Genomic DNA, 15,802 nt, shown 5'->3' with positions numbered 1-15,802 from the left:
CACACATCCACTCATGCATTCTCATATTAGTTATGTCGGTTGGAAGAAAAGAGGGCCCCCACGGGGCCCCCGGCATGTTCCCTTCTCACCCCACTATGTCGGCGGTGTTGTTAAGGTTGAAGTACCCATTGCGGGTACAAAGGCCGGAGCTTCATGCCGTCTCCTTCACCATCCCTTAGCGGCTCTGGGAGAAGTGGGATCCTGAACGGTCAGCCATTTGCTGGGACCGTGCTCCCTCCGCAGCCCCTGTGGGAAGCTGCCGGACCGGAGTCTATTCAACCTCAGGGACCGGGCCCTGCAACTCTAAGGTACTCTGTGTCCCCATTGGGGAATATGCAGGAGCGCACCTTCTTCCCGGACGCTGCGGCAGCTGCTGAATTGAGAAGACCGGCGGACTTCCGCGCCGACCGTGCCTGCTTGTCGGGCGCGGTCTCAAATTTAGTCCCCGGCTTCATCGCGGCCTAGTCGCAAAAATCCCGCCCCCGGGCCTGCCTGTCAGGGGTAAGGGCGGGACTGCCGACCTGACGTCGGATGTGAGGGCTGGAGCATCCTGCATGTTTCCTCCCCCCCTCACTGATCACTGTGGGGACCCCAGATTCCCGCACTTTCCTGGCGCTGCCCACGGCTCCACTCCTCCCCTGAGATATCCGGCAGCCATTTTTTGGGCATTCTGCCGGTGGAGGATTCTCAGGAACAGCTCTGCAGCTCCAGGGGACCTAAAGCTGGGAATCTGGAGGCACACACTCCGCTTGTTAGCGGTCGGTAAGCCACACCGGTCACCCGGTGCTGGTCCCCCCTAGGGTGCCGGAATAGATACGTATTTATATATATATATTTCTGTTCGGTCGGGCTGTATACCCTGTTTTTGCCCATATACCCTCAGTGATCCTTCTCCTAGGAGACAACAGCATGTCGTCCACAAGGAGCAAAGCTGTTAAGGCACAGGGTTTTTTTGCGGCCTGTACTTCTTGTGGGGCTATGTTACCTGCGGGTTCCACCTACCCTCACTGTGAGCAATGCTCGACCCCTGTTTCACTTGCTCAGCCGGAGCCTCGGTCACTAGTGGACCCCTCGGCTCATGTAGACCCCCTGCTCCCCCTGTCCAGCCGGCAGGGACAGAGTTCTCCTCTTTTGCTGAGAAACTCTGAGTCACTTTCACATTCCATGGCTCAGTCTATGGACAAATGGTCTGCCAAGCTGCTAGAAGCTTTGCAGTCCAGACCGGTCCTTACACAGGCCCCGGCCCCTGTTGGATCGTCACCTCCAGGCCCCTCTCGGTCTGAGCCGCAGCGCGCTCCCAGGTTGGGCCCTAGGTCCCACGCGGAGGACTCCTGCCAGGACCACAGTCCTAGTCGGGCTAAGCGGGCTCGCTGGGAATCTTCCCCGACTTCTTCACGCTGCTCGGGTTCCCAGCTTGAGGACTCTCTGGAGGACGAGGCGGACGTCGCAGCTCAGGGTTCTGACCCTGACGTCGCCCTTAACCTTGATACACCTGAGGGGGACGCATTAGTGAATGATCTTATCTCGTCCATCAACCAGGTGTTGGAGCTCTCTCCCCCGCCTCCTACTGTGGAGGAGTCGGCGTCTCAGCAGGAGAAACACCAGTTTCGGTTCCCCAAACGTACACGTAATGCGTTCTTCGATCACTCTAACTTCAGAGACTCTGTCCAGAAGCCCAGAGCGGTTCCGGACAAGCCCTTTACTAAGCGCCTCACTGACACGCGTTACCCCTTCCCCGCTGAAGTCGTTAAGGGGTGGGCTCAATGTCCCAAGATGGATCCTCCAGTCTCTAGATTGGCGGCTAGATCTGTGGTATCGGTGGCAGATGGCTCATCGCTAAAGGATGCCACTGACAGGCAGATAGAGCTCCTGGTGAAGTCCATCTTTGAGGCCACGGACGCGTCTTTTGCCCCGGCCTTTGCAGCCGTGTGGGCACTCCAAGCTATCTCGGCTTGTCTGACTGAGATTAATGCTGTCACACGTAATTCTGCTCCGCAAGTTGCGTCTTTGACTTCTCAAACGTCAGCTTTTTCTTCCTACGCCATGAACGCAGTCCTAGACTCGGCTAGCTGTACAGCTGTGGCATCCGCTAACTCTGTGGCAGTCCGCAGGGCCATGTGGCTGCGCGAATGGAAGGCAGACTCTGCCTCCATGAGGTTCTTAACCGGTTTGCCGTTTTCTGGCGAACGCTTGTTTGGCGAACGATTGGATGAGATTATTAAGGAATCCAAGGGAAAGGACTCCTCCTTACCCCAGTCCAAACCAAACAAACCTCAGCAACGGAAAATACAATCGAGGTTTCGGTCCTTTCGTCCCTCCGCCAAGCCCCAATCCTCTTCGTCCAGCAGGCAGGAGAAAGGCCAGAGGAACTCCTATGCGTGGCGGTCCAAGTCACGCCCCCAAAAGGCCGCAGGAGTCACTGCTTCCAAGGCGGCCTCCTCATGACTCTCGGTATCCCCTAACCGCATCCTCGGTCGGTGGCAGGCTCTCCCGCTTTGGCGACGCCTGGTGGCCACATGTCCAAGACCGATGGGTGAGAGACATTCTGTCTCACGGTTACAGGATAGAGTTCAGCTCCCGTGCTGCGGCTCGTTTCTTCAGAACCTCTCCGCCCCCCCGCTCAGGCCGACGCACTTTTTCAGGCGGTGGACGCTCTGAAGACAGAAGGAGTTGTGACCCCCGTTCCCCTTCAGGAACGTGGTCGCGGCTTTTACTCCAACTTGTTCGTGGTGCCAAAAAAGAACGGATCATTCCGTCCCGTTCTGGACCTCAAACTGCTTAACAGACACGTGAGAACCAGACCATATTTCGGATGGAATCTCTCCGCTCGGTCATCGCCTCGATGTCACAAGGAGACTTCCTAGCATCGATCGACATCAAAGATGCTTATCTCCACGTGCCGATCGCACCCGAACATCAACGCTTCTTGCGTTTCGCCATCAGGGACGAACACCTTCAGTTCGTGGCATTGCCTTTCGGCCTGGTGACAGCCCCACGGGTTTTCACCAAAGTCATGGCATCCGTTGTGGCGGTCCTACACTCTCAGGGCCACTCGGTGATTCCCTAGACGATCTCCTAGTCAGGACCCCTTCTCGGGTGGCGTGTCAACACAGCCTTACAGTCGCTCTGACGACTCTCCAGCAGTTCGGGTGGATCATCAACTTCCCAAAATCCAAGTTGACACCGACCCAATCACTGGCTTACCTCGGGATGGAGATTCATACACAGTCAGCGGTAGTCAAGCTACCGCGAGACAAACAGCTTTCTCTGCAGGCAGGGGTGCAATCACTTCTTCGGAGTCAGTCACACCCCTTAAGGCGCCTCATGCACTTCCTGGGGAAGATGGTGGCAGCGATGGAGGCAGTGCCGTTCGCGCAATTCCATCTACGGCAGCTCCAATGGGACATTCTCCGCAAATGGGACAGGAGGTCGGCTTCCCTCGACAGGAACGTCTCTTTCCCTTGCAACCAAGACGTCACTTCAGTGGTGGCTCCTTCCCAACTCTCTATCGCAGGGAAAATCCTTCCTACCCCCAACCTGGGCTGTGGTCTCCACGGACGCGAGCCTGTCAGGGTGGGGAGCGGTTTTTCTCCACCACAGGGCTCAGGGAACCTGGACTCCGATAGTCTTCCCTTCAGATCAATGTTCTGGAGATAAGGGCAGTGTATCTAGCCCTATTGGTTTTTCAGCGGTGGCTGGAGGGCAGGCAGATCCGTATCCAGTCGGACAACGCCACTGCCGTCGCATACATCAACCACCAAGGCGGCACTCGCAGTCGTCAAGCCTTCCAGGAAGTCCGGCGGATTCTGCAGTGGGTGGAAGCCACAGCCTCCACCATCTCCGCAGTTCACATCCCGGGCGTAGAAAACTGGGAAGCAGATTTTCTCAGTCGTCAGGGCATGGATGTGGGGGAATGGTCTCTACACCCAGAAGTGTTTCGAGAGATCTGTCGCCGCTGGGGAACGCCGGACGTCGATCTCATGGCGTCACGGCACAACAACAAAGTCCCGGCATTCATGGCACGGTCTCAGGATCACAGAGCTCTGGCGGCGGACGCGTTAGTTCAGGACTGGTCGCAGTTCCGACTGCCTTATGTGTTTCCTCCTCTGGCAATGCTGCCCAGAGTGTTACGCAAGATCAGGTCCGACTGCCGTCGCGCCATTCTCGTCGCTCCAGACTGGCCGAGGCGGTTGTGGTACCCGGATCTGTGGCATCTCACGGTGGGTCAGCCGTGGGCGCTTCCAGACCGCCCAGACTTGCTGTCACAAGGGCCATTTTTCCATCTGAATTCTGTGGCCCTCAACCTGACTGTGTGGCCATTGAGTCCTGGCTCCTAGCGTCTTCAGGGTTATCTCAGTATGTCATTGCCACCATGAGACAAGCCAGGAAGCCAACGTCCGCCAAGATCTATTACAGGTCTTGGCAAATCTTCTTATCCTGGTGCTCTGATAACGGTTTCTCTCCATGGCCGTTTGCCTTACCCACTTTTCTTTCATTCCTCCAATCCGGAATGGACAAGGGTTTGTCACTCGGCTCTCTCAAGGGCCAAGTATCGGCGCTCTCCGTATTTTTTCAAAAGCGTCTAGCCAGGCTTCCGCAGGTCCGCACGTTCCTGCAGGGAGTTTGCCACATAGTCCCACCTTACAGGCGTCCGCTGGAACCCTGGGATCTTAACAGGGTGCTAACGGCTCTTCAGAAACCACCTTTCGAGCCGCTGCGGGATGTCTCTTTATCACGTCTTTCGCAAAAGGTGGCCTTTCTAGTGGCAATTACATCACTCCGGAGAGTGTCTGAGCTTGCAGCGCTGTCATGCAAAGCCCCCTTCCTGGTGTTTCACCAGGATAAGGTGGTTCTGCGTCCGGTTCCGGAATTTCTCCCTAAGGTGGTATCCCCTTTTCATCTCAATCAGGATATCTCCTTACCTTCATTCTGCCCTAATCCAATTCACCAATGTGAAAAGGATTTGCACTCTTTGGATCTGGTGAGAGCACTCCGGCTCTACGTGTCTCGCACGGCGCCCCTGCGTTGTTCAGATGCGCTCTTTGTCCTTGTCGCTGGCCAGCGTAAGGGTTCGCAGGCTTCCAAGTCAACCTTGGCTCGGTGGATCAAGGAAGCGATTCTTGAAGCCTACCGTTCTTCTGGGCTTCCGCTTCCTTCAGGGCTGAAAGCCCATTCTACCAGAGCCGTGGGTGCGTCCTGGGCATTGCGGCACAGGGCTACGGCTCAGCAGGTGTGTCAGGCAGCTACGTGGTCTAGTCTGCACACTTTCACGAAACACTATCAAGTGCATACCTATGCTTCGGCAGACGCCAGTCTAGGTAGGCGAGTCCTTCAGGCGGCGGTTGCCCACCTGTAAGAGGAGGGCCGTTCGGCTCTTTTTATTGAGGTATTCTTTTACCCACCCAGGGACTGCTTTTGGACGTCCCAATTGTCTGGGTCTCCCAATGGAGCGACAAAGAAGGGAATTTTGTTTACTTACCGTAAATTCCTTTTCTTCTAGCTCCTATTGGGAGACCCAGCACCCACCCCTGTTCCCTTCGGGCTGTTGTTCTTTTGTGTACACATGTTGTTCATGTTGAATTGTTCTTTTGGTTCATGGTTCAGTTCTCAGAACATCCTTCGGATTGAATTTACCCTAGACCAATTTATAAGTTTTCTCCTTCCTGCTTTTGCACCAAAACTGAGGAGCCCGTGATCCACGCGAGGGTGTATAGGCAGAGGGGAGGGGTTACACTTTTTAAAGTGTAATACTTTGTGTGACCTCCGGAGGCAGAAGCTATACACTCAATTGTCTGGGTCTCCCAATAGGAGCTAGAAGAAAAGGAATTTACGGTAAGTAAACAAAATTCCCTTCTTTACTGAATCTGACTAGATCTGGCCATACAGAAAACTGTTAATGCAAAAATAGTGTGTAATAAATATATGCAAATTTGTATTCATTTTTGTAACAACTAATTTATCTAATATATAAAGCTGTGTATGTATGTATGGCCGCTAAAGGAATCTGCACCGTCGGATTTACCATCACGAAACTTTGCACAGACACTCCATGGGCCTCAGGGAACGTCATAGACTGTTTGGACGGGAAAATGTAACCCCGCACTTCAGTTACTCTGAAAATCCTGCCTCTGTTAAAGTCAATAGAGCTGCGAGCTATTAGGTTATTAATAGGAACTGTGAGTGGTTGCTATAGGAAAAAAGGACATTGTTGGTACAAGAAGCTTATGTGTGAGGTAATAAGATGTCAGAGAGAGAGACAGTCAAAGAGACAGACTGAGGCGGGCAGACAGACAGGGAAAGAGACACGGGCGGGCAGGCAGACAGGGAAAGAGACACGGGCGGGCAGGCAGACAGGGAAAGAGACACGGGCGGGCAGGCAGACAGGGAAAGAGACACGGGCAGGCAGACAGGGAAAGAGACACGGGCAGGCAGACAGGGAAAGAGACACGGGCAGGCAGACAGGGAAAGAGACACGGGCAGGCAGACGGGGAAAGAGACACGGGCAGGCAGACGGGGAAAGAGACACGGGCAGGCAGACGGGGAAAGAGACACGGGCAGGCAGACGGGGAAAGACACGGGCAGGCAGACGGGGAAAGAGACACGGGCAGGCAGACGGGGAAAGAGACACGGGCAGGCAGACGGGGAAAGAGACACGGGCAGGCAGACGGGGAAAGAGACACGGGCAGGCAGACGGGGAAAGAGACACGGGCAGGCAGACGGGGAAAGAGACACGGGCAGGCAGACGGGGAAAGAGACACGGGCAGGCAGACAGGGAAAGAGACACGGGCAGGCAGACAGGGAAAGAGACACGGGCAGGCAGACAGGGAAAGAGACACGGGCAGGCAGACAGGGAAAGAGACACGGGCAGGCAGACAGGGAAAGAGACACGGGCAGGCAGACAGGGAAAGAGACACGGGCAGGCAGACAGGGAAAGAGACACGGGCAGGCAGACAGGGAAAGAGACACTGGCAGGCAGACAGGGAAAGAGACACGGGCAGGCAGACAGGCTGGGAAAGACAGTTACTATCCCGGTCAACGCCCGGGTACTACAGCTAGTATTATCATATTATCAACCTTACTATGCTCTCAGATCAATCAACAGGCTTTTTAAGATTGAGAGGTGTGTATCTATATCTAAAAGCCTGTCAATTTAGTAAGCAATGGATTGAGAGATCTGCAAACAAACCCTAGTGATCAATCCCAAATACAACTTAAGAGTATTTATCCTATTCACCTCCGTGATTGCCAGTAATGTGATTTACTTTTGAATATTTTACAGCTGGAGAATGCGCAGCTTGCTGCTGCAAAGAACAGCGATTATGCTAGTGCAACAAGAGAGGAGATAATGTCTACAAAGCTCCGAATAGATACAATGTCATCACAGATGAGCCAGTGTCAAAAGCAGGTAGTGCCTCGTTCCTGGCTGGGTAGTCGCATATAGTTGAATTAAACATTTCATGTAGCTCTGTCTTTGGTAAGTGTTTAGCTGCTGTTGTTTTCCCCACTTGTTGTTTTGCAGAATATATATATAGATAGATATAATCTCACCTTGCTGTGGTTATCAGACTTGCATGCATTGGCCAATATAGATGCTAAGGTTTTTTTTTTTTCTTTTCTTTTTTTCAAATGAATTGTGTTTTTCGGCTGGCGCCTGTTCACACCTATTGGTTGTGCTGGACGGTCTTTTTATTGAGATATATCTCAAAGACTGACCTGCACATTCAATAGGTGTAAACAGGTGCCAGCTAAGAACACAACTTGACTACAAAAATACGGGCATACAGCTCCACTCTAGAATTATAACAATGAATAAGGGAACTCTGGTATTGCATTACTGCTAAAGGATGATTTGGAAAAAAGATACTTGGCTTATATATTGGCCAATGCATGTGAGCCCGATAACATTGCAAGGTGGTTTAGTGTGTGTGTGTGTGTGTGTGTGTGTGCGTGTGTGTATAATAGTGACTGTGGCAGCCAGGGGCTGTGTCAGGGCAGACTGATAACAGAGTGGGGAAAATATGTTCATCACCCATTGGCTCCTATAGTGCTTGGTAGTAAAGTCTAGCACTTTTGAGCATCTGATCTGCTAAATTCAAGTTTCAAGAACTTTTGTACTCACTTATCACTAATTTTCAGATCTGTTCAAATTTTAGCAAGATGTTTCAGACTTGCCTATGAATAATTTCCATAAGATCTCTTCTCTGTAGGCACTGCCTAATTTTACATCCAGGCCATTGCCTAACATCTGGTACTGGCTCTGGCCAGCGACACTGCTTGATTATGATCTAGAAGACTGTTTTCACTGCTTATAATCTTTCTGCACTTTCAGAAAAGGATAGCTTTAAAGAGAATCTGTCACCAGAATTTTGCTACCTCATCTGACAGCAACATAATGTAGAGACAGAGACCCCGATTCCAGGAATGTATTACTTAGTTCACTGTGTGCAGCAATTGTGATAAAAATCGCTGTTTTCGCTACTGCAGTTCTCTGAATGCTGAGCCCAGTATAACTCTGTCCACACAACTGATTTACAGGTTTCTGTGTGTACATTGCTCGAAAACTGCTAATCGGAACAAGTTGAGTAGGAAGCACCAGGCACCTTGTGCTGCAGTGATAACCTCTTGCTAATAATGCACTGATTTTATTGAAACTGCAACACACAGCATAAAACGTGATACATTGCTGTGATCGGGCTCTCTGCCCCTACATCATCCTTTTCTGAGATTACACACAAAAAGCCTGCCAACAGGAGACTTTAGCGTATCCAGATGATGAAAAATGTTAAAGGAATATGTTAGGTGTATGAAGATGGAATATGTTAATGTAGTAATTTAATGTAAACTTTGCTGTATGGCAGAACTCTGCACTGGAGAACAAGGTGAGAGAGTTACAGGAGATTCTGGACCGCTCACAAGATATGCACCGAAGACAGATGTCTGAGAAGGATAGAGAGGTGGCCGACATGAGGCATACGCTGCAGATACAGCTGGAGGAATATGAGCAGTTATTGGACGTCAAACTTGCACTGGACATGGAGATAAATGCTTACAGAAAAATGCTGGAAGGAGAAGAGCAGCGGTATGCCTGTACTTTATAGACCTGTCATAGGCTGCTAGAATTGCCACCTTTTTGTAGACAGATGTATCCATGTTTTAAGGAGGCGTTCACTACTAGGACAATACTTTAAATGCTGTATTTCCCCATGTAAAAAAAAACTGTATACCTGCCTCACGCACCGATTAGGTCTGCGTTGGGTCTCTCTTTCACATGATATTGTTTTGCCACGTGAGTGATTCAGCTTATTAGTGGCCGCTGATGAACTGCTTCCCTCACACTTCCCTCCGACAAAACTAGACCAACAGGAAAGCCAGAGAACTGCAACCCATTAGCTGCCACATATTGATTATGGCATGTGAGCACTGGGAACCCTATTACTGACATTGCTGGAATGTAGGTTGATGAGTGTAAGATATGGGTTGTTTTTTTTTTTTGTTTTTGTTTTTTTTTTAAACTGGGACTAGAGAATTTAAGAAGGTGATGACCAAGTAGTTGACAACCCCTTTAATTTCTTTTAAATTGCATTAAATTACACAATGTGTAATACCAGCTGAATACAATTTTGCACCATCAAGTTAAGATGTGTTTTCATATGGGAAAATGAAGGATTGAGGATATGTTGACATTCATACGATATATACATATATACATAAACTGAGCTTTATATATTAGATATATATGTGTGTGTGTGTATGTCCGGTAAAGGAATCTGCACCGTCGCATTTACAATCACGAACTTTTGCACAGACTCCCAATGTGACCCAGGGAACGTCATAGACTGTATTTGGGTGGGAAAATTTAACCCCGTGCTTTCCAGTTACTCTACAAAAATCCTGCAGCCATTAAACTGAATGAAGCTGGGAGCTGCAGGCTATAAATGGCAACTGTCAGTGGTTGCTATAGGAACAAAATAAACTGGTAGTATAACAAGCTTATGTGAGGTAAAAAGATGTTGGTGGTGAGATGGATAAAGAGAGACAGAGACACAGACGGAGACAGCCGGGCAAAGAGACAGGGAGAGAGACAGTTACTATCCCGTAACTACAATATATATATATATATCTATATATCTATATCTATATATCTATATCTATATATCTATATCTATATATCTATATCTATATATCTATATCTATATCTATATCTGTTGCACGTTTAATTTTGGAATATGGGTGTTTGGTTTGAGGGCAAGTTAGGTGAAGTCACATCTGTACATGTTGTTAAAGGGAATCTCTCAGTAGGTTTTGGCGATGAATTCTGCTGAGTCCTGCATGATCTGGGGGCACAGACCCAGATTTTAGATAGCCACTTACTGGAATGCTTCGACCAGTGTTAAGTGTGTGTGTGTGTGTGTGTGTGTGTGTGTGTGTGTGTGTGTGTGTGTGTGTGTGTGTGTGTGTGTGTGTGTGTATATAGAGGGAAAAAATATCTATATTCTCTGTCTCACCGGGTCACCTGATTAAATAAAATGAGTGACACTAGGGAGGAACAGGAGGAGCGACCATAACCACCGAGGCTCTGTACAGCGGTGCTCACCAGAAAGAAACCAGTCCACCAAAGATCATCGAAGAGAAGGTAGAATTGTTGCACACACTTTTGTGTAAAAGTCCTTTATTATAAATCCATAAAAAGTGAGCGGGTCCGAGACCAGATGCTGGCACTTCGGAGGACGACTGCCATTTTGCGCTGCTGCGCTTCTATGGGTCCTGGGGACACGCTTACCTTTTATGGATTTATAATAAAGCAAGGACTTTTAACACAACCAGCTTATGTAACAATTCTACCTTTTTTATTTGTGTGTGTGTGTATATATAGCAGATTGCTGTTCTGTGTATAACCCTGCTCACACTGCTGATTGACAGCTTCTTGCGTTAATTGTATGGTGATCAAGCTGTCAATCAGTGATGGTGGTGGAGTTACATATTAGCTGGACTGTCTTGCATGAGACATAGTCTAGCAGTGATAATTTATACTGAAAAAACACTATTAAAATTAGAGCAAACTGCAATGCCCTGGAATCGGGGTCTCTTCTTACATCATGCTCCTCTCAGAATAAATAGTAAAAACCTGATGACTGATTCCTTTTTTTAAAACCGCTCAATTGTATGTTGGTTATACAGTAGTTATCTGTATGCTGTTCATGTTCCTGTTCAGAGTTATGAACCATGGGATAATTTTATCACCAGTTTGTAACGTGATCTGGTTTTGTCAAATTTGTGCCAATCTAATTTTGTAGACCTGAAGCTGAAAGATAAATGATAAAGCTAAAATCTTTTTACGGTCTGTGTAAACTAGGCTGAAACTTTCTCCAAGTCCATCTCGAAGTACAGTTTCCCGGACCAGCTCAAGTCAAACGAGCCGTTCACTGCGTGGTAAGAAGAGAAAGTTAGAAGAGAGTGACAGAGGCGAGAGCAGGCCAGGGTACAAGATCATCCAGGAGGCCTCGTCTTCAGGTCCAGTATCGATAGAAGAAATAGAACCAGAAGGAAAGTACTTGAGGCTCGTGAACAATTCAGATGAGGTATTCTCTTTATGTAGTAGACCATCTTCTAAAAACTGAAGTGTATTGTGTTCAGCATTGGTGTCCATCCTCTGTCTCTCCAGCTATTGTGCAGGGATGCCTCCCAGCATGGTCGGACTGGTGTGATCAGACACGGTGGGGGTTGTAGTTTCAGAGCAGCTGGAGCGTCAGCTTGGAGACAACTCATTGGTGTTTGTAAAATTTCATCATCCGTTTAGACTGCCATTAGCACTTATATTGTTGTTTCTTCCATTTTACTTATTTGGAGAATGCACGTGTAATGAGAGAAAAACTACTACTTTTGTCTTAGTCTTATTGAGGGACACGGAACCAAGGTATAGTCTGCTGCCACCTAGAGGCTGATACTATTATTGCACTTATATAAAATTGTCTCCTGAGCAGACTATACCTCTCCTGCTGCAGTCGGGTTCCTTAACCCCTTCACGACCGCGGGCAGTGAAATTACGTCCTATTTTAACGTGACTTAACGACCAGGGACGTAACTTTACTGCCTAAAGTTCATTTGATTGCCGTGGCCATAGCAACGGCTTTCAAATGATGTCCCCTGCTGTTTCTTACAGCAGGGGACCTTTGCTTGACCCCAGGGGGGGTGGCATCGCCACCCCCTATCGACGATCGATGTGGTTGGCTGTTCAAATCTGAACCACCAACCACATCATTCACACTAATTTCGGCAAAAATAATGCCTGAATTAGTGCGATACTGTGAGATCCGGCTATGAGGTGCTGTAGCAGCATATCATAGGTGGACCTCAAACATGTCTCCCGACCCCCCCCCCCCCCCACCACCACCACCCCAGCCCCTGCAGCACTAATTGGAGCGATCGTGCTATGACGCCCCCTGCGCGCTCCCGTGACGCCCCCTTCGCGCACCCGTGATGGCCCCTGCCCGTGCCCCCCTGCGATCTGCCCCGATCTGCTCCCCCCGCGATCTGCCTGCCTCCCCCATGATCGCTATTCTGCTTCTGCAGCTCCTTCTCCGGTATCTCCCTACCCCTCTGCTCTCCCCCTTACCCCTCTGCTCTCCCCCTTACCCCTCTGCTCTCCCCCCTACCCCTCTGCTCTCCACCCAGACATCCTCTTACCTGTCTTCACTGGCCCAATTACATCTGCCTCCATCCCTGGGTCCTTCCTGGGTATTCTGCAGAGCTGTCCAACGTCCTGCCTGCTGCTCCTGTAAAGCTGTCCATCTCGCTTGACTTCTGTTCCCCCTGAAGTTCTTCTGGTCAGTGATCCTCCTGCTAATCCTCTGGGTCCTGTGAGTATAATTTTTTTTTTTTTTTTCCTGTATCCCCTGTCCATTTTTACACCTCATCCGTCCGTGCGTCCCGCCGAGCGCTGATCAGGGATGCAGATAACGTATCTGCATCCGTGGTCAATTTTTGGCGTGACTTTTTTTTTTTTTTTTATTTCATCCGACCGTGCGTCCTGCAGCGGCCGATCAGTGCACCGCGTCTGGGTGTTTGAAAAGTCAAATGGCGTTCCTTCTCTTCTGAGCCCTGCCATGCGCCCAAACAATTGATTTCCACCACATGAGGTATCTGCGTACTCAGGATAAATTGCACAATACGTTTTATGGTGCATTTTTTCCTGATACCCTTGTGAAAAAAAAAAAAGCTACCTGGTTCAAGTAACAGGTTTGTGGTAAAGTGTTTTCATGGCTCAACATTATCAACTTCTGTGGAGCCCCTTGGGGCTCGCTAAACATCTAGATAAATTCCTTGAGGGGTCTAGTTTCCAAAATGGGGTCACTTGTGGGGGAGCTCCACTGTTTAGGCACCATAGGGGGTCTCCAAACGTGACATGGCGTCCGCTAATGATTCCAACCAATTTTGCTGTCAAATGGTGCTCCTTCTCCTCTGAGCCCCGCCATGCGCCCAAACAATTACTTTCCACCACATGTGAGGTATCGTCGTACTCATGGAAAAAATACACTATAAATTTTATGGTGCATTTTTTTCCCTGATACCCTTGTGAAAAAAAAGCTACCTAGTTGAAGCAACAGTTTTGTGGTAAAAAATGTTTTCTTCTTTTCACGACTCAACATTATAAACTTCTGTGAAGCACCCAGGGGTTCAAAGTGCTCACTAAACATCTAGAAAAATTATTTGAGTGCTCTAGATTCCAAAATGAGGTCACTTGTGGGGGAGCTCCATTGTTTAGGTACCTCAGGGGGTCTCAAAATGCAACAGTACGTCAGCTAATGAGTCCAGCTAATTTTGCGTTCAAAAAATCAAATGGCGCTCCTTCCCTTCCAAGCTCTGCCGTGCGCCCAAACAATTGATTTTTTACCCCATATGGGGTATCAGCGTACTCAGGAGAAAATGCACAATAAATTGTAGGGTGCACTTTCTCTTTTCTCCCTTGTGAAAATGAAAATTTTATGGCTAAAGTAATATTTTTGTGTTTTTAAAAAGTAAAATTTTCATTTTCCTTCCACATTGCTTTGGTTCCTGTGAAGCACCTAAAGGATTAATAAACTTCTTGGATGTGGTTTTGAGCAGTGTGCGGGGTGCAGCTCTTAAAATGGTGTCACTTTTGGGTATTTTCTGTCACCTCGGCCTCTCAAAGTCACTTCAAATGTGATGTGGTCCCTAAAAAAATTATTTTGTAAATTTTGTTGGAAAAATAAGAAATTGCTGATTTAACTTTGACCCCTTCTAACTTCCTAACGAAAAAAAATTTTGTTTCGAAAATTGCGCTGATGTAGACATATGGGAAATTTTATTTAGTAACTATTTTGTGTGACATCTCAGATTTCTGGGCATAAATTTTCAAAGTTTGAAAATTGCAAAATTTTCGCAAAATTTCCTACATTTTCACAAATAAACGCAAAAAAATATCGGCCTAAATTTACCACTGACATGAAGTACAATATGTCACGAATAAACAATGTCAGAATCGCCAGGATCCGTTGAAGCGTTCCAGAGTTATAACCTGTCAAAGTGACACTGGTCAGATTTGCAAAAAAATGGCCCGGTCATTAGGGTGTTTTAGTGGCCGGGGGTGAAGGGGTTAATAGTGTCAATTGAAGGCAAGGTCTGTCCCAGGCCTGTCTTAAGTTAGGCACCAACCTTTCTTTTACTTTGTATCTTTCTTGATCTCTTTTTGTGTAAAAGGATGTAATTGTGCACCCCATTTCACCATGTAGCGCCGGAGAGTACAGGCTGTAATTGTTTAGTCCGTGTTCCCTCCCATTGGTGTGGCCAGACCATGTGTAAATTTACACAAGTCAGTAGTAGGGTACTGGTGCAGAGGTCCAGAAGTTTAGCTCTTGCCCACCACAGCACATAGTCTTCTGCATGGAGCAGAAGATAGGAAGTTATGGATCTTCAGGACAGGTAAGTATGACTCTGACAGGAGAGCCACTTTTCCCCTGCCCTCCCCATTCCTTTTCTGGAGTGGTAGTTACTGCTGATTTGTAGGCGATTTTATGTGTAGAGGGCTGCTGCCTGTCCTGCTTGCCCATCTACAGTGCCTTGTGAAAGTATCCGGCTCCCTTGAATTTTTCAGCCTTTTCCCACATTTCAGGCTTCAAACCTAAAGATAAAATTTAGCCTTCATTGAGTGACACGGCTCCCTTTCTTGGTTGCCCATTTGGGCATATGGTGATATTTCCTCTTTCTTTATCGTTCCTTTGGGAGACCCAGACCATGGGTGTTTAGCTTCTGCCTCCGGAGGACACACAAAGTACTACACTTAAAAGTGTAGCTCCTCCCTCTGAGCTTATACACCCCCTGGTAGCCAGTCCTAGCCAGTTTACTGCTTTGTGTCAGGAGGCATACATCCACACATGCATTCTCATCTGATTTGTTTGACTTTTGGAAAGAGTTTGAAGAAAAGCGGGTCCATGTCTGGACTCCCGGCATGTCCCTTCTCACCCTACTGAGTCGGCGGTGTTGTTAAGGTTGATTTACAAGGCTGCAGCCTTACATGCCGCGCTCCTTCACCATCCCTTCTGGGCTCTGGCTTGAAGTGGGAGCCAGCACGGTCTCCATGCCTGGCAGGAGTCCGGTCTCCATCCACAGCCCCTTGAGGATTCTGTTGGACCGGAGCACTCATCCCCAGGGACATGGCCCTGCGTCTCAGCAGCTAAGTACCTGAGACGTTTATGTTGGGGGTCCCGGTTTTTTATTGTAAGGGGAGAGTATGCTGTATGTGATTGTTATAATTTTTCCGGCGGGTTCTCTAGCTTTTGCCTGA

The 15,802-nt window shown here is 48.6% G+C and overlaps 1 protein-coding gene across 5 annotated transcripts in view; it reads left to right on the top strand.

Moving 5' to 3' along the window:
* Window positions 1-15,802, top strand: part of LOC142303949 (lamin-B3-like) — a 114,272-nt gene that overhangs the window by 53,769 nt on the left and 44,701 nt on the right. For all 5 annotated transcript variants that reach the window (XM_075345853.1, XM_075345852.1, XM_075345851.1 and 2 more), the window contains 3 exons: window positions 7,280-7,405; window positions 8,859-9,079; window positions 11,354-11,579. In XM_075345853.1, coding sequence (XP_075201968.1) covers window positions 7,280-7,405; window positions 8,859-9,079; window positions 11,354-11,579 — 573 coding nt within the window. The remainder of the gene's footprint in view (window positions 1-7,279; window positions 7,406-8,858; window positions 9,080-11,353; window positions 11,580-15,802) is intronic.

This window comes from Anomaloglossus baeobatrachus, chromosome 4 (assembly GCF_048569485.1).
Source record: "Anomaloglossus baeobatrachus isolate aAnoBae1 chromosome 4, aAnoBae1.hap1, whole genome shotgun sequence".
NCBI classification, from domain to species: Eukaryota; Metazoa; Chordata; class Amphibia; order Anura; family Aromobatidae; genus Anomaloglossus; species Anomaloglossus baeobatrachus.
Note: the sequence above shows the minus strand (reverse complement) of the source record. Positions and strands in the feature narration are given on the sequence as shown.